Source organism: Leucopleurus acutus (assembly GCF_964270905.1).
Source record: "Leucopleurus acutus genome assembly, chromosome: 13".
NCBI classification, from domain to species: Eukaryota; Metazoa; Chordata; class Mammalia; order Artiodactyla; family Delphinidae; genus Leucopleurus; species Leucopleurus acutus.
Window position 1 is genome coordinate 41941436 of NC_139155.1, and position 22022 is coordinate 41963457.

The following is a 22022-nucleotide window of genomic DNA, read 5'->3' on the forward strand; positions in this document are numbered from 1 at the left end:
ATGGAAATAAAAACAAAAATAAACAAATGGGACCTAATGAAACTTAAAAGCTTTTGCACAGCAAAAGAAAACATAAACAAGACGAAAAGATAACCCTCAGAATGGGAGAAAATATTTGCAAATGAAGCAACTGACAAAAGATTAATCTCCAAAATTTACAAGCAGTTCATGAGCTCAATTTCCAGAGAACAAACAACCCAATCCCAAAATGGGCAGAAGACCTTAATAGACATTTCTCCAAAGAAGATATACAGACTGCCAACAAACACATGAAAGGGTGCTCAACATCACTAATCATTAGAGAAATGCAAATCGAAACTTCAGTGTGGTATCACTTCACACCCGTCAGAATGGTCATCATCAAAAAATCTACAAACAATTAATGCTGGAGAGGGTGTGGAGAAAAGGGAACCTTCTTGCACTGTTGGTGGTAATGTAAATTGATACAGCCACTATGGAGAACAGTATGGCGTTTTCTTAAAAAACTAAAAATAGAACTACCATATGACCCAGCAGTCCCACTACTGGGCATATACCTTGAGAAAACCATAATTCAGAAAGAGTCTTGTGCCACAATGTTCATTGCAGCTCTATTTACAATAGCCAGGACATGGAAGCAACCTAAGTGTCCATTGATAGATGAATGGATATAGAAGATATGGCGCATATATACAATGGAATATTACTCAGCCATAAAAGGAAACAAAATTGAATTACTTGTAGTGAGATGGATGGACTTCGAGTCTGTCATACAGAGTCAAGTAAGTCAGAAAGAGAAAAACAAATACCGTATGCTAACACATGTGTATGGAATCTTAAAAAAAAATGGTTGTGAAGAACCTAGGGGCAGGACAGGAATAAAGACGCAGACATAGAGAATGGAATTGAAGACAAGGAGAGGGGGAAGGGTAAGCTGGGACGAAGTGAGAGAGTGGCATGGACATATATACACTACCAAATGTAAATAGATAGCTAGTGGTATTAGCTGCATATCACAGGGAGATCAGCTCGGTGCTTTGTGACAACTTGGAGGGGTGGGATAGGGAGAGTGGGAGGGAGACACAAGAGGGAGGGGATATGGGGATATATGTGTATATATATATAGCTGATTCACTTTGTTATAAAGCAGAAACTAACACACCATTGTAAAGCAATTATACTCCAATAAACGTGTTAAAAAAAAAAAAGTAGTGGAAGGAATGAGTGAGCCCAATTAGGAAAAGGCAGCCTTCAGTGAGCAAACCCGAAAAGGCATACATCTTAGAACGAGGTCCTCATTTTTAAATTAGCCTTCTGTGGAATTGAAGATGATTATTTTGGTTTTTCTGGTGGATATTGCTAAATACCCAACTTATACAGCATTTTACTCTGTAGTACTCAAAGAGCGTTACAAAGATGAATATAACCTTACTTAGATGGACTCTGCAGGGCAGATAGAACAGTACCTCTTTGTTCACCCAAAGACACCAGGACCAAAACGGTGGAGGGCAGGGTCCAGCATTTTACTGAAACTGTGGATGAGCCTCTGATGAGCACTGGAATGTTCTTACATGCTGGTCACTGGTTTATACACAGAACTGTATCCCATTGTTCCCTTTGCAAGGGCACATGAAAAGTAAAGGAGGAGGAAAGAAAGTTGTAGTTCATTTGCATAATTTAGGCTCCTGGAAATTAAAAACTATTCATTACCTTGGTGATTTCATACTGATATTAAAAAAAAAAAAAAACTGCTTATCAGCAAATCCAGCCTCCTGCACAGTGCCTGTGTTAAAACAAACGGAGTAAATCCCAACAAAGAGAAGTTTTGAAGTGAAGATAAGGCTGAATTCATGGAGAAACATCCTGTGCAGTTCCATTATTTTTCACTTTGCGTAATTTTATTTTTAAAGGCTATTTTAGAATAAAAAACAATCCTTCCTTAATAATTGAATGATGTTTTTATTTGAAGCTATAATTTAGGGCAGTTGGCAAATTTTAAAAGATTAAAAAACAAGCTTTAATTTTTACCTATAAACATCTGAAGATATACCTAAAAATAGATATATTTAGTACTAGGCATGCCAAAAAACGTAATGTTTAGCATCCATTATAATATTATTTATTAGGTAAACAGATAGAATAGTTTTTATTTGAAAAATTTCTCAATTCTATTGTCACATTCTTTCCCATTAAAATACATAAGCATTGGGTATTAAAATGATGTAGCTAGCCATCTTTCTTTTCTGCCTTTTGTGTCTTAAGTGCCTAACAAAATTAACTTATACTGTGGAACACTGATTGGGTAAGATCTGCTTTGGCTAACAGTTTCTCTTTACCTGTTCTAGACACCTGTAAAAGAGTTCCCAGCAGTGTTTGACAGAGTAAGCCTGATAATGATAATTCTCTGATGAAAAAACAAACACTACTTTTTGTCTTCTTTAGTTAAATACCTTCATTTCCTTTAACTTCATTATAAAGTGTTGAGATCTTCCAGCAACCTGGTTTTTCCCACCTGAATGGTGTTCGGCTTATGATGGCTTAGAGTGCAGCTCCCAGGAAGCCTTGAGTTGCTCAACCAAGCACATCAGTTAAGCCTGCACACTACACAGAGTTCCCACATTTAGATCGCAGTTACTATACTTAGCACTGTGTGAACTTGGATAAGTCCCTTGGCAACCTTTGTGCCTCTGTCTTTTCAATCTATAAAATGAGAGTTTAACAATATCTAATTCATTGGGATGGGAGGATCAAGATAATATGACAGTCAATTAGCACAGTTCCTGGCATATAGTAAATGCCCAATAAATATTACCTGATAATATAATAGTTCTCTCTCTTTTTTTTTGAGTTAGCATCATTCTTTATTCAAGGAATAATTAATTGCCAGCAGGTCCACATTCTAGGCATTATATACTTTTATTAATGCAGCCTAAGATGACATTAGATATTTTTGTCCAATTCATCTGTATGTTAAGTCTCCTATTATGCATTCCTAATATTAAACGTTCTCTATTGCTCGACTTAAATCAATTATAATTAAATCTGAAGTGTTACCTGTTTCCCATGCTAACCTGTAAGTTCACTGGAAGCAAACTTCCTGTCTGTATCGTTCACTATAACTGCAGTGTCTTGCACATTGTATGTGCTCAATAAATAATAAATGTTTTAGTTAATTATAACTGTACATTTTTGCAGAGGTGCTAACGTTATATTTCTTCCTCACTTTGTGTGTATAGGTCATGTTTTAGATTTAAGTGTAAGGCTATACTTTTAGCCCTGTTAAATTTGTCTTATAAAGTATTAGCCTATAATGAAGTTGTTCATATCCTGTTGCTGTTGACTCCCCATTGTTTAGTGTTTTCCCTCCTTCTTCACATGCTGTTTCTGAATGTTCAGTATTTCGTCATTGTACTTATGTGTCTCAATTTAAATATTGAATAGCAAAGGGTTTAGGGCAAAACCCTGCGGCATGCCTTCTAAAGGTCTTTCTTCTTGTTGCACCAATTTGTTCACTAGTCTTTGGATGTGGTCATTCTATTAGATGTGAATCATCCTCATGGTGCTGTCTTTTAGCAGCTCTGCCTTATTTTGCCACATGCCTTGTTTTATGTATAGAAAGTCACCATGATCTGCTTTTCTATTAATAGTTCTTTCACAAAGAAAATGAGATAAGTTTACTAGGTGTTGTCTCTTACCACTATTAACAGAGTTTTAAAATGTTTAATTTATAAACTTTAATGACTTACACTGCCATTATAATAGAAACTGTGATTTTTCTGCTTACGTATCTTAAATTTTCTTTTTCTGTCAAAGAGAACTTCAGATAGAGTTTGCCATCTCATATATTAAAACCATTTCAAAGGGCAAGAATCTGAAATAAAAAGATACACTTAACATAACTCTCCAAATGCCAAACATATTGCATTGCTTCACAAACTTTTCCTACCAGTAATCTAATACATACATTAAAGTTTTAATGTGTACATGTCTTCTGACCTGGAAAATTGAATCCTTGCCTTTATCTCTACCCCAATAAAACCCTACTAAAGTGATTGAAAGTGAAAATAAAAAGTTTAGATCTACACGGAGGTAGAGAATGAGGGAGGACTCAGGAAAGGATGAGAGATTCACCTCATTTTTGGAAAATGGAAATCTGACCTCCAAGTGACCATAGGGAGATACTGATAAGGAGCCATTCAATCCCTGTAGACCCTGGAACGTCTAAGTATTGAGGGCACCAGGTATTTCAGAAAGTGGAGTTACATGAATATGAAAATAAGAGAATTGATTCAGTGTATCCGAGAAGTTATTAGACCCCCTAGATGCCCTCCTCAATTCTGTATTACCAGGAGACCTCTTTTTCTTCCCACCCAAGGAGGAGATAAGAGGTTTGTTCTGTAGAGAAATAGAGGCAAAAAGCTCAAAACCCAGGGGTACCAGTTATAGCAGCAAGAAAAATATACTGAAAATGGGCAAAATAAATTCTTCAACCAAAAGATTACATATCTCTGCTACAGGTCTTTTTCACTTTTTAGCTCCAAAAATAGACAGCCTAGTTATTCCCTCCACCAAGGAGACTAGAATTCTTCTCTCAAAAATTGAGGAGCCAGAGAGAGAAAGAACTATAGATCCTGGCACTCAAATATCAGAAGCAAAGCAAAGAACAGAAGAAAATTGTCAAGCAAAACAGTTCATATCCTCAGAAAGATTTAAAAAAATAAAAGGTATTTTCTTGAAATGAGAAATTAATGCATGAAAAGGAACAATAAACAAAATCAAACTCTTGGAATATAAAAAATATACATGATAGTCAAAAAGCGTTTTAAGAATTGGAAGGCCATTTGGGAAGTTACCCAGAAATTTAAAAAAATAGACAAATAATGGAAAATGAAATACAAAGGGTTTTTTTTGAAGGATCAATTTAAGAGAACCAACATCTGGATAATTCGAGTTATAGAGAAAATAGAGAGGAAGGAATTATCAAAAATAATTTTTTTTCTAAAACTGAAGAACCTGCTTTAGCAGGATGAAAGAGCCCATAAAGTTATCAGGACAGGAAATGCAAAAAACCTACATCAATCACATCATCATGTAAGTTCCAGAGCACATGAGATAGAGAGGCAAATTTGAACTCCAAGCTCCAAGGAGGGAAAAAAAAAGTCACATATAAAGAATCATAAAGCCAGAGGATGTTAACCAGCAAAACCATTCTCAACACTAAAAAATATGGGAGCAAAACCTGCAAAATTATGAAGAAAATTTTATATCCAGCCAAATCAAACATGAGGGTAAAAATAATTTAAAATAATTTTCTGGAGTCTATCTTATGTATAGCCTTTCTCAGAAGGTTACTGGAGAATATTGTCCACTGGAACAATAACATAACCCAAGGAAGAAGTTAATGAGTCCAAGAAGAGAAAATACAAAATGGGAGCGAGAGAAAAAGATACGGAGAATGACTCTATGTCGCAGACCTAGAGAATCCTCTTTCTAGATTGGAATAAAAGGATAAAGAGTTCCAGGAGAGGGGGAATATGGAACTGATAGAACCCCTGATGGATTTGATGATATGGAAAATATTCCAAGAGGTTTTATATTTGTGATAGAAAATTTGGGGGAAATTAGTAATAGTGTCTTGGAATACTAACCAATTAAAAATAGTGTTTTGGAATACATACACCACACAAAACAATTTTAATACTGAGGGAATAAAGAAAGTGTACTCGTCGTTCACTGGTTGGCTCAATAGTGAACAGAACTGTGTCATTCTGAGTCCCAGCAGGTAACCTGTTCAAAAGAGTAATTGGAGACTGTTTAATAAAGGGACTATTTACATAGGTGTGAGATGGGCCAAGGAAATCAAGAAGAGATGGTGAAGTACTCCAGGACTAGCAAGCCTGGAGGAGCAATGGAAGGGAACTATTAGCAGAACCTGATGGGAACCAAAGCCATGGAAGAGGGACTGTCTTATAGGATCCAGGAGCACAGCAAGCTCCCAGACCATGGCACGGCAGGAAAGCGTACTGGGGGATAAATGCCCCCTGCTCTCCCCTCTAAATTCCTGTCAGGGCTTCCTGTTGATGAAACCCTAGCAGCCAGAGAGCAGGTGAGCCCAGCTGTTAGGTTCACGGTGGCTATACACCCAGGAAGCAGTGTTAGAAAGTGCATCTAGAGGGGAAAATTGAGAATATTCAGTGTACCAGCAAAAGCATGTGTTGTTACAATTTCTTATTGTAAGGCAAATTCTAGTCTAAGCCATATGATGTTTACATTACCCAGGGATGTTTACATTACAAACCCCAGGGATCATAGAGATCTTTGGATATGAGGAATGTTTCATATCAAGTGTAGAGTGGATTTCGGTGCAATGTTCACACACACACACACTCACACACACACACACCCTCCCTCTTCCCCTGTATCTTCACATGACTGCCTCTTCTTTATCATTCCATTTCTTTCCTGATTGGCATACGTATTTTTCTCAGAAAGACACCCTCTGGAACACCCATCTCCAATCATTCTTTTACATAACTCTATTTTATTTCATTTTTAATGGTTAACACTATTGAACTTAGTATTATAGCTTATATTTTTTATTTCTTCTTCTTGTCTAGTTTCTCCCCTGCCTCATACCTCTATAGGTCCCTTGAGGGCAGGGATCTGAGGATCTATCTCCGCTACTTTGCTGAATGTGTAGCCCAGTAAATAGAAGGGATTCAATAGAACATTGTTTAAATAATTCACTAAGAAATAAAATGGCTGTATAAGATTTTGTCCTGGATTGTACATATGAGATAATAAAAAAGGGGCCTGTTGAATATGGCACAAATTTCTGTCTCAGGAGACTACAGAGATAGATGAAGGTGTCATTCATTGAAATCAAGAATTCAGAAGGCAGAGCAAATTATGGCTGGAAAATTAAGAGTGGGAGAAGATAAAGTGTATAATTTTGACCTACATACTCAGTGGGATGCACTTGTGGGGCATGCAGTTAGTTATGTGTGGTAGGTATTTGAAAATGCGGACCTGGGTAAAGGTCTTAATTACAGATTTAGATTTAGAGGTAAATCTTTGGTGTAAAGAAGTAGATGACGTCATAAACAGGATGAAATCTTACAGGGAAATTAGCAGACTCCAGGAGAATAAAAATGGAAGGGAAAAAGAAGCTGAGTTATACTGTTTCTACCAAAATTTATTATGGAGTAGGGTTAAGTAATCCAATATCTTAAGGAAGATATTACCACTACTCTTCAAATACAAGTATTTTCAAGAACACTAATGGGCTTATTTGTGTGTATGTTTGAGAAGTTAGAGTACAGGACTCCTAAAAGTTACTGACTTCTTTAATAATTCATTTTTCATTGTAGATGGAAATAAAATTATAAACTTTATATCTGATATTTGAAGAAATATTTCAACAATGATATTTCTCTTCTTACTAGATACCCTCCACCCACAGTCAACATGGTAAATCAGAACATTATATACTATAACACTATCCATGATAAATCAGAAGCAGTATTATTAAGGAGAGGAAAGTTAACAAAAACCATATTTTACTTATGTGTACATACAACACCAACATGTAGTCAGACTTAAGTGATGCGTTTTAAATTCATCAGTAGATTATCTTTAGATCATTTCACGTTGTTTTATACACGTTCCCTTTAAAATTTATTTTCACATTAATGTAAAAGCATTATCACTCAGTGATTCAGGCATCACCATTTTTTTTTTTTTTTTTTTTTTATTCTGTACGCGGGCCTCCCACTGCTGTGGCCTCTCCCGTTGCCGAGCACACACAGGCTCCGGACGCGCATGCTCAGCGGCCATGGCTCACGGGCCCAGCCGCTCCGCGACATGTGGAATCTTCCCGGACCGGGGCACGAACTCGTGTCCGCTGCATCGGCAGGCAGACTCTCAACCACTGCGCCACCAGGGGAGCCCCAGGCATCGCCATTTTGAGGGCTTTTCTAATTACCTTAGTTTGACTATTTCATAATGCATATACTTGAAGTATCAAAATGGATGGGTAATTTTTACACCCAGTTTAAATTAAATTATAATAACCTGTAAGCTTTTATTTCAACGTGTGTAGGAATTAAGATCTCAATTATATGGCTCCTTGGAATTATGTTTATTATCTGACTGCACATAATGTTCATTAAAAGTGGCTGTGAAGGAATCTATTCTGTAGAGTGACATTCGGAAGGGATTGTTCTTTGTTCTGCCCATGCAACCATGCTGGCACACCTGTTTCTAATTTTGAAACCACCTATGATTACCTCCCAACATCCTGTTGAAATAGCATCATTAGTCAAGTTTTTCTGCTTACTCAAAAAGAAATAGGAAAAGATGAAAATTGTCTGCCATGGCCAAGGTTTTTAAAAAAACTTTCACTGTATTTTTCAAAGCTCTTTTTCCCAGTTGAGCCTAATTTTCTTAAGCCGGTAGTAAAGACTTCCAGAATCATACCTAGAAGATTTTGAATAACTGACTTTGGGGATAAATAAATTGTATCTGAGAGGTCACTTTTAAAGTACTTGGCCTGAGTTTTGTCGGTTTATGTGGCCATTTGTGACAACGTATTCAACCATAGTTTTAACGTAAATTGTAGCCTGATCTTGTACTTTGGGAAAACTGATATTCACAGAAATGAAAAGAAAGTCAGTTTGTTTCTCTTAATTTATCTTCTGAAGTGGCATGTGTTATTTTTATTTCATCTGAGCAAAAATGTTACAGTCAAAAACAGCGCTAAAACTTATGAGATTATTTTAGCATTAAACAATAATATATATACATGTTATATGTGGACAAAATATAATCTTATTATCAGACTAAAATTAACTAGCAGAAACTTATTAAATCCCTTTAAAACTCAGCTTTATGTATCAAATTTGATCACACTGTTGATAAAATAATGCACCTCTCCAGGCTGCCCAACATCATATGCTAGTTAGCCATTATGTAGGTATTAGCCTTAATCTTCTGACATCACCATGTTAATAGGGTTCTTATGTAGTCACTAACGGTTAACTGCTCTAAAAAAAAAAATCTTATTGATCTCTGTTGTGCTTCTCAAAGTTTAATTGCTAAAAATATTTGTTCTGAATTTTTATTACAACTGTAATACTTATTTGTTCTGGATTTGATTTCAGCTGTAATATTTTTATAGCTAAAGATTCTAACATAGCTCTAGTGTTTAGAATCTTGCTTTGGAGAAATTTCTAATTGTTAGAATAATTGTGTTGGTGCTTTTTTTAGACCTCATCTTCAGTAGGATGTTTGGTTCAAGATCTTTGATCTCTAGCAATCTGAGAACTAAAGAACTAATTTATATATACAATTGAAGTCTTCGTTCTCTTTCTATGACATCTTTTACTTCCTATTTTCTTTCCTTGCATTTATTTCATAAAGATAATTGTATACAGTAGAAGAGATACAATAATTTCAAATAAATAGGTCCTACTTCTTTTGTTTGAGGGTGTCTGGGGGATAGATTAGAGATTTAGGGAGGATAGTTGTTAATCTGGAATTTATATTATAAGGAAAATACCATCCTTTTGCCTCCTTACTTTTGATGAAGGGGATACATAAGTCTGCTGTACCTACATAACACTTTTTGATTTCACACAAAAGTTTTTTTAAAAGTACTAAAAAACTTTTAAGCAAATTTGAGTTTGTTATTCATCGTTAGATACATATGTGAAAATTTTGGAAAAAAAAGATTAAAATTTAGATGACAAACCATCATCAGAGGCTATGACACATAAAATAATTATAGGTGGGAAACTTTCTGTATGTCAGTGCACATATGCGGCAATTTAGGTGACTCAGAGTATTACACTGGTAAGATTTATTTTTTCAGTTTAAGCTATGACCAGAGTATAGAGTGCAAGAGAGGAAGTGACAGAAGGTGTGGCTGGAAAGACTGTTCTCAAACTCTGAAGGGGTTTGGATGCCAGGAGCTTTGGGTTTTGTTCTCTAGGAAACAAGAAATCTCGGGAACTTTTAAAGAGAAATCAACATAAGTGATTTTTAAAAGATACATTTGAGAAGATGTGGACAAGATGTGTAGGGGCAAACACTGGTCAGGGGGTTATCACGATAGCCCAAATGAGGGAGTATGGTGCTCTGCATTACGTATTAGCAAAGAGTGTTTCTCAGATGCATGCCAATGAGGGTCATTTCCAAGATGGAGCTGAGAGGGCTTTGTTATTGTTTGACTGAGGGAAGCCTGTATAAGAGAAGAAAAAAATCTTGACATGATGCAGTAACTAGAACAAGAAACACTGGTAATAGAACAGGTGTTGTTTTTATTTTTAATTAAAATTTTTTGCAAGGGGTGTCTGGAGGAAAGAGAAATTTAATTTCAAAGTGTTAAATGGACATAACTGAATAATGGGAAATGCAGGCATGAACCTCAGAGGGAAGGCAGAAACTGGAAATGAGAATTTGAGAGTAACAGTTATATAGGTAATATCAGAAACCATGTCTGCCATAGAATCACCAGATAGAGTATTGTAACTATTTTACCAAAAGGGAATATTGTATTAAAGGGGATTAAGAAAAAAATGATTTAAGGAAGTTGTTTTTTTTTTAATCAAAAGAGCCCAGCTGCAAATCAAGGGATTTTTGTAAAAGATGTTTTGAGTTGTTTTAAATGCAGATTAAAAAAAATAACGAAAAGATGAGAACTCAGGAGAAACAAAGATACTATGATTAGAAGAAAATCTTTTTTATTCATAACATTTATTACAATTTAATGTGAAAAATACAGACTTGGTACTGCTTTGTTAAAACTGATTTTTCTGAGGTGAAAAATATTATGCTACACATATGAAACCGATGACCAAAAAAATTATATCTGCAATCAGATTTTAGGACCTCAAAGGAACATTATATTTAAATTTTCATTTTGGTCATATTAACAACGGAACTAAAAATTAAGTGTTAGAAACCTATAGAAAAAAAGATCTGTTTTTTAAATTTGATTTTTTTTGGTCAATAACTAAATAGCGTAGTGTTACATTTAAGATTGTAATTTAAGAATGCTAAGTCTCTACTTTTGTTTTTACTAACAAAACTTTATGGCCATCAGGAAGAATTTTAGAGTAGATGGCTTTGCCAGCTACTGGGTTACTTCTTGCCAGCCATGTATCCTTACATATCAGGTTGAGGACTGTATTTATCTTGTATTTTTCTTTAAGTCAATAGTTCTGAAGCATTTATTGTTTATAAAATCATGTCAGTATGTGTGTGTGTGTGTGTGTGTGTTTGTGTGTGTGTGTGTGTGTAAATATTGCTACGAAGAGAGTTTGTTAACATAACCTATTCTGGGAACACTGATAAAACTCTAGGTGAAAGCTATCCTGCTATTATCTCGGTTTCTTAAGTCGGTGACCAAATCTGTTTTCTCTGTTATTTCAGATCTTATTATTAGGCTACTTAGATTTAGTCAAAACATGTCTTCCCTTATTATCTTTCTCAGTGAGTTTGGGAGCGTCTTTGCAAAGAACAGTCTTCTGTGTTGGCATCTTAATCATTTGTGTGGCCAACAAGTGGAGACTGTATGGATGCTCTTCACCATATGAAAGAAGTTACTCCCTGAGTGTTATATGTGTGAGTGTTTGTGTGTGTGTGTGTTTTGATGGCGTCATAAATCACTTCTCCTCATCCCAAGTAATAATCACATTTACTTCTAGTGCAGACTGTTGTTTTTTTTTTCTTAGCAGGAAAGCAGTTTAAATTAGAGCTCTGGTTCTCTCAGATCTTTTATGAATTTCCCTGGAAACTCTTAGCCACATGTGCTTAGTTCTGGAACACTTGCTATCAAGTGGAAGAAGAAGGTAGAGATGTTTTCCAGCAGTTTATATGTGAAATAAATTGCACTCCCTCCCTTCATCCATACTTAAAGAGCAAAGAGGACATTTAGAGCAGTAATTTAAAGTAAAAATGCTTCTATAGACAGACTACAAAGAACATGTAAAGTTAGGAGAAGTCTAGTAACAATAGAAAGTTCAGGCAAATTGATGCCTGAATTATCCACGTGTTTAATATTTTGCAGTGATAAGCTTGTTTGAGGTCTATGCAAGTTTTTCTTTTTACCTTAAAAAGGTGCATCACTGGTACCCTGACCATCTCAGTGATGAACTAAAAATGTAATTCCATATTGATGCAAAAATGCCTTGCAAACTCCAGTTGCTATAACAATGTAAGGTAAAAAGCAAACAGAAGAAAGGTATCTGGATTATTGAATCAAGCAGAAAATTTTACTAGAATTTTCTGATAATGTTTATAGGCAGAGAAAAGTTAATGAAAATATACAGCATATTTAACAGATGGTAGAGAACATAAAAGCTAAGAAAAAGTGGAATTCTTGGGAGATATAAAAGCAATGTTTTTTTGGAAGCCTATTGTCAAAAAGTTGAGTGGAACCAGTCAGATTTAATTTTGAAAAACATGTCTATGTAAGGTACCTGAGTAAAGGATTCCTTAGGCAGCTGAAGTAAGTGAGGAATTCAATCTGTATGGTCCAAGTACCAGATCAGGTTCAGCAAACTCAAGTTTGTCCTTTCCAGTTTCTACGGATAGAGTACAAAGGAGTACCAACCACTCTTCCCAAATAGTGTGTGGATGAGAGGGTAATGAGTAGACAATGCCTACTCTTCTAAATCATTCCAATCTTGCCATCCATCTGTAAGTAATCCCCCTTCCTATTCTAAGCCCAATTTTTTCCTAAATTTGAGATGCATACTTATATACCTAAAGGAAATATCTATTGATAAGTCCAAAGCCTAATTGTAAAAGTCACCATAACTGTTTCTTTCATCTGTTGTATATTTTTAATGAAAGAAATCTGAATCAAAACAACTCTGTATTATCTAGTGCAATGCTGATGGTCATCTCATCATATCAATGCTCTCTTTTTTAATGGAATTTTTTAAAGAAAATTTGAAATATGTCTAGTAACATCTGGGATAGGATTTTTTCTAGTTTTTGATGAATAAAATATATTTCATTGCCTAGATGTGCAGTCTTGTAGCATATTAATATTATTCTCTTTTGAAAATAATCTTCACAGCAACCTCGGGAGCAAGCCGTCAAATTTGAGGACTTTAGGAACTAATGTTTATTAAACGTTGCTTACAGAGATGAAATGTGACTCCAGGGGATATCTATTTTTTATGTCATTTACTTATTTTTTTATGCTTTCTTTGAAACCAACAATAGTAATCATTCACAAGAAAAACATGAATTAACTTCATATTAAACCTCTCCCCAAAATACACTACAGCACAGATATTACTGGGATTTTCATACATTGTATTTCTCAACATATAGTGGACTGCCAAAACATTAATAGTGCAAATCTGTGTTTGACTACAAATGACTCCCTACAAGGCCTGTTTTGATTATTAATAGGATTAATGATTTGCCTGCTCAGTGCAGTTACTGTGGTTTGTAATAACAGTTAATAATGAAAAGACTGAGGCACATTTAAAAAATAGCATGTTTAATAATACAAATTAATTCTATCATACAAAGAATCAGAGAGAAAACATTGTGGAGACAATGCCTTCTCCCTTTTTCTTCATCATTAAGAAACTCTTCTCCTGCGGGTATATTCTGTTTTCATTTTCCAAACACAGAAAAATAAACTGGGTATGTATCATAATAGCCATGAATTTTCTCAAACAAGAGACTCAAATTTTATCATGCTCCCCAAGTTGTTTTCTATCAGGAAACTGGGAAGTTACACTAGTGGTAGAATTGTTTGAGGGTTTGAGGCTAGCCCCTTCTCAAGAACCTCAAAATTGCTTTGAAGTATTGAATAATTTGCCTTCTTTCAGAGTTGCAATGGCTACATGCCTCTACAGAAAGAATACTGCACAGCCCAGTGGTTTTTCATAATGCTTTAAGTGCAGTGATTTTATGAGTGTAGAAGACAGCAGACAGAGCTGCTCGTCTGGGTAAAGAGGAAAGACATAATATGAAAGCATATCTCTATGCTCTTGTCCCATAGTCTCGGGAAGACTCTGAGGCATTTCCCCAGAAGCCATGGAGAGTAGTTTGAGATGTACTACTTTATAGGAAATAGAAGTTATACATGTGAAAAAAGTTCACCCGTGTAAATATCACAGATTCATCTATCAATCTTCTGATGAGCTTTGCTAATTTCACAAGCAATAAATATATAAAATATGTCTGTATTCTAGTATGGAAAAAAAAAATATATATATATATATATAAAATACACATATTAATCTGTCCCCAGGCAGGGAGGAGATGAGCACTTATAGATGGGAGACCATTTCACTGTACCTTTATGAAAGACTTTTGGATACTGCATGAGGGGTAATCATCATTGGTTAGACCATTTTTCACTCACCCGGTCATTGTAACATGCCATTTAAAAGACAGCTGGTTACAGATTCTAAAACTCAAATCGTTGCTGTGTTTCTGTACCACTAATGTTGCTTTATTAATAGTTATTTTTCACAGTAGCACTGTAATTATTATAATTATTTACCTTAGACCTACTTATTATGGCATATGCTTCCAGCAACCAAAGATTCCTAGAAATATCATCTTTAATATCTTAGAGTATTTAAGCTCCCTTACTATTTGTAATATAAAATTTCATCACAGTACAAAAAAACCCCAAAACATATATATTGTTATGTCTTTAGGAAAAGTCCATATTACAAATGGTAAATTTGGTGAAGGCCCCCTATCTTCTTTGGTAGAGAACCACAGTCTAAAACCCACCACTGTTGGGTATTTAGCAAAGACCAACTTACAGTTTTAAGAAAAAAAAAAATCTGGAACTTGCTGTCTTCCCAGACTAAATAGTAAAGCCAGTGATACCAATAAAATCTGATTGTATATGGGTCCCTTCTTTAATGCAGTTTCTCCCAGGAAAGAGTGTTATTCTAAAGTAATTTACCTTCACAGGGATTTCTAAGGTTTAAATGCAAGGAATTACAATTAGACTTTCTAGTTCATATACCAATTTACGTCCGCTCATGTTTTTTTTTAAGGGCAATGCTAGGAAAATTCTTATTTTCAGTTTAATTTACATTGAGGAATTTTGCTGTATATTTCATAATCTTACCTAGAAATGAAAAGATGAAAAGCTTATAAATCACATGTCTAAGATCTACAGCTGAGTGTAATAGAGTTGAATAGGTCAGTTATAGTTGAAAAGATCAGAAGAACAAGAGCAAAGTCATAACTGCATAGTTCTGATAGTCATGGCGATGCTTTCACTACACGAAAGATTAGAATATCTCTGGCTGTAGCAATACTACTGGGTCCATAGAGCAAACTTATTTCACTTTTCCTCTTTTTCCAGTACTTGATGCCACACACACACAAAAAAAATGTATTTGAAAGTTTGTTTCCCTAAACATGCACTCTAAATATATAAGCTGAAAAATACTTCTGATTATGAAAAACATTCTTAAGAATTTATTAGAAATCTGTTTCTAATTTCTTCTTAAAAAAGAAAAGAAATTAAAAAAAGAAGAATTGATGAAGAATGCAGTAGACAAGTCATATATGTTGTATATATTTTAGACTTTATAAACTCAAAGTTGAAGGGAAATTCATTCAATCTGTTTTGCTATGAACATATATACAGTTTATTGCCAATTATAATTTGTGTCCATACAACTTTCATTGGTTAGAAGTTTTGAAGCATGGTTTGTAGACACCAGCGCAACTTAAGAAAAGAAAAACAAGCAGAAAAGCCTGGGTTTACTCAAGTCTTTGTCAGGCTGTTGTGATGCATGTAATGGGCCTAGTGTGGAATCAGCACACAATAAATTTTCCTATAGCCATAAAATAAAAGAGAGAGAGAGAGCATATGAGAGAGCAGACTACAAAAAAAAAAAAAAGGAATTTCAAGAAAGCCAATTTTTGCAAATTTTTTTTTGTAAATTGTTATTTCTCTTCATGTAATTTTTTTAAACCTAACTAGTTCTTTTTAAAATTAAAAAAAATTTTAATGTAAAGTTCACCCTCCCAACAATTTCCAATATTGTCAACCACATGCACATTTTTGTGTAACGGATCCCTCTCCCCCAGAACCACTCCCCCAATCCTGCATGACTGAATCACACAGTGAACAATTCCCCACTTCCCCCTCCCCCAGACCGTTGCAACCACCATTCTACTTTCTGATTCTATGTGCTTGACTAATTTATCGAAAATAAGTGGAATTATGCAATATTTATCTTTTTGTGATGGCTAATTTCACTTAGCATTGTCCTCGAGGTTCATCCGTGTTGTAGGAGATGACAGGATTTTCTTCTTTTCTTGAGGCTGAATAATTTTGCATTGTATTTATATACCATATTTTCTTTATCTATTCATTTGTCAATGGACATTTAGGTTACTTCCTTCTCTTGGCTATTGTGAACAATTCTCTTCACGTAATTTTAAATTCAGTTGGAAATTGCAAATTGCTCCATCTCCAATCTGTCTCACATTGTTACTTTGCTTTCCTTATTTTAGTTTTTAGCAAAGTTATTGAAAATGTTCATATGTACTGACTTAACGTTGACTATATTTTTCTTCTTGTTCAATGCAGACATGTAGATAACAATAAGATAGTCCTGTTCAAGGTGAAATAGCACAGTGATTTGATAAATAATGAAATGCTATTGTCATTGCAGGATGAATCTGCTCCAGCTGACAAACAGTGTAAACCAGAGACGGCCCAGGGCACTTACTCAACCTCAGCTGTTTCAGGCTCCCAGGAGGTGTTGTACATCAACGGAAATGGGACCTACAGTTACCATAGTTACAGAGGGCTCGGAGGGGGACTGCTAAATCTGAACGATGCTTCTAGTAGTGGTGAGTCTTTATTACATATTATGTTTTTGTGTCCATTTGGAGTTATTAAATTCCCTAAAGCTGAGGAAAAAAAAATTGAATGAAGTGTTATAAGCAGTAGTCAGTGCCAATCTGTGAAAAACAAGACCATTTAACACATAATGTCCATCTCCCTACAAGGACATCTCCCTATTCAGTCGCTGTTTCTAAAAGTAGCAGCTATTATGCAACTGAATGATTGCTGTTTTATATTCAAAAAATCTCAACTAGAGAATAGAACATTTTTTACCAAATAGTTATACATTCTTTCCTTGAAGTTGTAATATACTGTTCATCAAAAATAATGACACCTTTTCTCCATGTTCGAAGAGGTTTTTAATTTGGAAAATTTGAGGCACCAGGAACTTTATTGACTTGATGAAATATACACAGTCATTATACCTAAGAAGATACAAATTGAAACAACACACAGAAACAATCCATGGATCTCCAGCCAACAGCTTGTCAGTGACAATGGCGTGTCCCACCAGCAGTGAGTGGTATACTGGAACCAGCTTGTATGGGCTCATGCTTGGTAAATTTTTAGGAATTTCTTGAGCTTATATACCAGAATAAATTCCAAATGTGTGATATACAGCCATACATATATTAGGAATACAGTATATGGGTGAACTTTTTATAACTGGGTTGTAGGAAAAGCTTTCCTAAACTATACTTAAAATCCAGGGAAAAATAAGTTTAATTAGACACATGCACACACACAACTTTTGCATGACAAAAAAAAATAAAGTAAAAATTAAGTGATAAACTAAAAAGTTATTAGCTTCCTATACTACAAAGAGTTAGTAGGCCAATACGTGAAGGTCTTCTGAAAAGAAAGAAATACTCAAAACTGAATATTTAAAACATAAGGCTAGAAATATGAACACACAATTCTCATAGAAAGCAATGCAAATGTCCCCTAAATACAGCTACTCAAACCCACTCCTAATAAGAGAAATGCAGCTTCTGTCAGATTAACAAAAGTCTGAATATTTACAGAATATTCCTTTGACAACGCTATGGAGGAAATGAGTACTCTCATGCATTGCTTGCAGAAATACAGAAATTTAAAGTAAACTTGACAATATCTAGGAAAATTAAATATGCATTTACCATTTGACCTAGCAGTCTCTTTAGGAATCTCTTGTTAGCAGTTTATCTCAAAGATACACTGACAGAAATACAAGAAGACATATGCAGAAGGCTATTTGTTACAGTGTTATTTATAAATGCACAAAAAAGGGTTACCAGTAAAAATGTCCATCAAGAGATGGCTAGTTGATTCAATTATAGTGCATCCAAATAAGAGAATAACATGAAGCTATAAAAAGTAAGGTATCTTTATATACTCCAGATAGGGAAAAGTACTTATAGTATGCTAACATTCATTAAAGAAGGATATATATATATTTTTTAAATTTACATAGAGACGGGAATGGGGGAGGAACAGTATGAAGAAAGGAATACAAGCCAGAATTCTCTGAGTATACTTGGTTTTCATACTTTGTTTTGTAAATTTAACTTTGAAACAATTTGAGTATTTACATAATTATTAAACAATCTGATTTTAAGAATCCCTAATATTGAAAGAAAAATTATGCAAATGGACTTTATCTGTTTAATGAGTGGTTGGCACAGCCCCATAGATAGGAACTTTTCTAAGTGATCTCGAAAGTCATAATTTGACACCACAGCATGAAAGCTTATGATAAAACCTTAAACTATTTTCAGTAATGATATTATTCTTTTGGAACTGTTGTCTGTGTATTATAGTTTAAAGCAAATTTGTAGTTATGTTGGTATCAGCGAAAGCTGGGATTTTCAGCAGAGGGCAAAGTAGATACAGGTGTGAAATCAATAAGTTTAAGCAGAAACTCCATAATCTTGTATTTGAATAGGTAGTATCATTGAGAGCTCAGTGTAGTTTTGTTTTAAAAGAAAAACATACTTCCTATCTTTTTCCACTGAAAATGCCTGGAAACAAAGACCAATTTGAAAATTTGAATTAGGCTTGATGAGCTTCTAATATATTTGGGAGAAAATTGCATTATTAGTATCAAATGAGTATATACTCTAGAAAATCACTTACCTTTACAATACTAGAAACATGTTCCGAGTGTATTCAGGAGTGATTCTGCTGCAAGGCTGGGGCTCTTTGGTCCGCCCTAAAATTAAAGGTCCTGTAAGGACAGGATTACTGAGATTTAGTCTATATCAATTGCCCTCCAGCTCAAAAGACGGGTGCCTGAAGTGGAAGAGAAAAACAAAGCAACTTATTTCAGAAAAAAAAAATTAAGTTTCAAGTGTATATTCAGTTTTTCCAAAGCCAGCTAGTGAGCCTTCTCAGCTGTTTTCAACTCTTATTTTTATTTGAACAGCAAATCAGCAAGAAAGAGCAAGTCCAAGACCAGAAAAAACATAAACATAAACAAAAGCTAAGCCTTCTTTTAGCCCATAAAGCTGGAAATGCTAACACTTCTTTTTAAATATTTTATATAAGTAAGAATTGGTAGGTAGTTCAGAACTTAACCACCAAATCAAAAAATTGGGGGAAAAAAACTTTTGTCACTAAAGATTTTATTGACATAAATTTTTTAGATTTGAAAAATTGTTCATTTAGGAAATTAAGTTATTGAACATTAATAACAATAACTACCACCTATTGTGTCATTATGGTGTTTCAGTGTAGTCTCCATTCAATCCTTATACAGTCCTGTGAGATATATTCTGCAATTTGGGGGAAATTTTTTATCAAACTGAACTTGCCCCCACTTGAAAAAATCATGCCTAGCTACCACTTTCTTTTTTTCTAACATGATTGAAACCTACTTTGTGAGGCTCAGAGGGTTGAGTGACTTGCCAAAAATCCCTCCCTAATAATAAAAGGAGGGGCCAGGATTTGGACACAAGCATTCTGACATGAGAGGCCACATTGTAAACCAATGAGCTGACCATCTGTGTAATAGAATATAATGGAAGCGAGTACTGAAGTAAGTGATAGCCCCTGGTAAGCACTAATCTACTGTCTCCAGAAATTCTCCCATTCTGGACATTTCATATAAATGAATGAATCATTGAATATGTGGTCTTTTGTGTCTGGCTTCTTTCACTTAGATGATGTTTTCAAGGTTCATCTATCTTATAGCATGTATCAATGCTTCATTTGTTTTATTGCCAAATGATATTCCATTCTATGGATATGTCATACTTCGTTTAGCAATTCATCAATTGTTTAGCTCAACTGATGGGCACTTGGTTTTTTCCACTTTGGGGTTACTATGAATAATGCTGCTATACACGTATATGTGTTATCAATTCTTTGGGGTATATACCTGAGAGTGGAATTGCTGGTTCATATATGTCGTAGCTCTATGTTTAACATTTTGAGGAAATAACAGACTGAACATGCGCTGTCTTTCAACCTTTAAAAATTTCTCTCAACAAGTCTTACAGTATTTACAGTATGAGTTTTGCACTTCTTTTGTTGATTTTATTGCTAAATATTTCCCTTTGTGATGCTATTGTAGATGGAATGTTTTCCTTAAAACATTATTCTATATTTTTTCTATTTTTTGGAATAGTTTGTGAATTAGTGATATTCTTTATGTGTTTGGTAGAATTCAGGACTGATATTATCTGTGCCTGGGCTTTTCTGGGAGGTTTTTGATTCCTAAATCAATCTCTACTTACTTGTTAGAGGTCTACTTATATTGTCTCTTTCTTCTTGAGTCAGGTAGGTAGTTTGTGTATTTCCAGGCATTTGTCCATTCAGCTGAGTTATTTAATTTATTGATACAAGTGTTCATAATTCTCCTTCATAATCTTTTTTTATTTTTGTAAGGTCAGTAGTGATGCTCCTATTGTCATTTCTGATTCTAGTTATTTGAGTGTCCTCCCCTTTCTTTGGTGATTCTAGGTAAAGGCTTGTCAGTTTTCTTGATCTCTTCAAAGAGCAAGCATTTGGTTTCATTGATTTTCTTTATGGCTTTTCTATTCTCTATTTCGTTGATTTCTACTCCCATATTTATTATATCCTTCATTTTGCTTACATTAAGTTTAGTTTTCTCTTATTTTCCAGTGTCTTAACCTGAAAAGTTAAGACATTTATTCCAAGTCTTTTTTTCTCTTTGTATACAGGCATTTACAGCTATAATTTTCCTTCTAAGCACTGCCTTATCTGCATTACATTTTTGGTATGTTATATTTTTGCTTTCATTCACCTCAAAGTATTTTCTAATTTCCTGTATCATTTCTTCTTTGGCCAATTGGTTATTTAGTAGTATGTTGTTTAATTGCCATGTATTTGTGAATTTCCCAAATTTCTTCTGTCAATGGCTTTGTATAATTTCAATCCTTTCATGTTTATTGAAGCTGGTTTAATGACCCGGATTATGGTCTATCCTGGAGAATGTCCCACGTGTACCTGAGAAGTATGTATATTCTGCCATTGGTAGTAGGGTATTTTGTAAATGGTATTAGGCCTAGTTGGTTTACAGTGTTGTTCAAGTCTTCTGTATTCTTGTTGATCATCTGCCTAGTTTTTCATATTCATTGTTGTAAGAAGGGTAATGGGATCTCCAACTACTGTTGTTGAATTATTTATTTTTGCCTTTAATTCTGACAGCTCTGTTTCATTTATTTTGGCACTCTGTCATTAGGTACAGATATTGTTTATATTGTTATATCCTCTTGACAGAGGATTGATGCTTTTATCATTGTAAAATATCCCTATTTATATCTAGAAACTGTTTTAAAGTCTATTTTGCCTAATATTAATTATTTATGTAATATCAGGATCAGGAAAAGACAATGGTAACTTAGGTTATCGTGTTGATACTAAAAGTGAAGGGAACTGGACAAAGCTTTGGACATGGAAATGACATGTAAAAGAGTATAGAACAGGGGCTTCCCTGGTGGCGCAGTGGTTGAGAGTCTGCCTGCCGGTGCAGGGGACGCGGGTGCGTGCCCCGGTCTGGGAAGATCCCACATGCCGCGGAGCGGCTGGGCCCGTGAGCCATGGCCGCTGAGCCTGCGCGTCCGGAGCCTGCGCTCCGCAACGGCAGAGGCCACAACAGTGAGAGGCCCGCGTACCGCAAAAAAAAAAAAAAAAAAAAAAGAGTATAGAAAAAATGTTTACTCAAACACAACCAAAATAA

At 34.8% G+C, this 22022-nt stretch overlaps 1 protein-coding gene across 5 annotated transcripts in view; it reads left to right on the forward strand.

Moving 5' to 3' along the window:
* The window catches only part of NOL4 (nucleolar protein 4), a gene marked incomplete at both ends in the record, with an annotated part of 393313 nt that overhangs the window by 324246 nt on the left and 47045 nt on the right, over positions 1 to 22022 (forward strand). For 4 of the 5 annotated variants that reach the window (XM_082853659.1, XM_082853658.1, XM_082853660.1 and 1 more), the window contains one exon: positions 16665 to 16845. In XM_082853659.1, the coding sequence (XP_082709785.1) occupies positions 16665 to 16845 (181 nt within the window). Of the gene's footprint in view, positions 1 to 16622; positions 16846 to 22022 lie in introns of all 5 variants that reach the window. The other variant, XM_082853657.1, reaches the window with a different exon arrangement.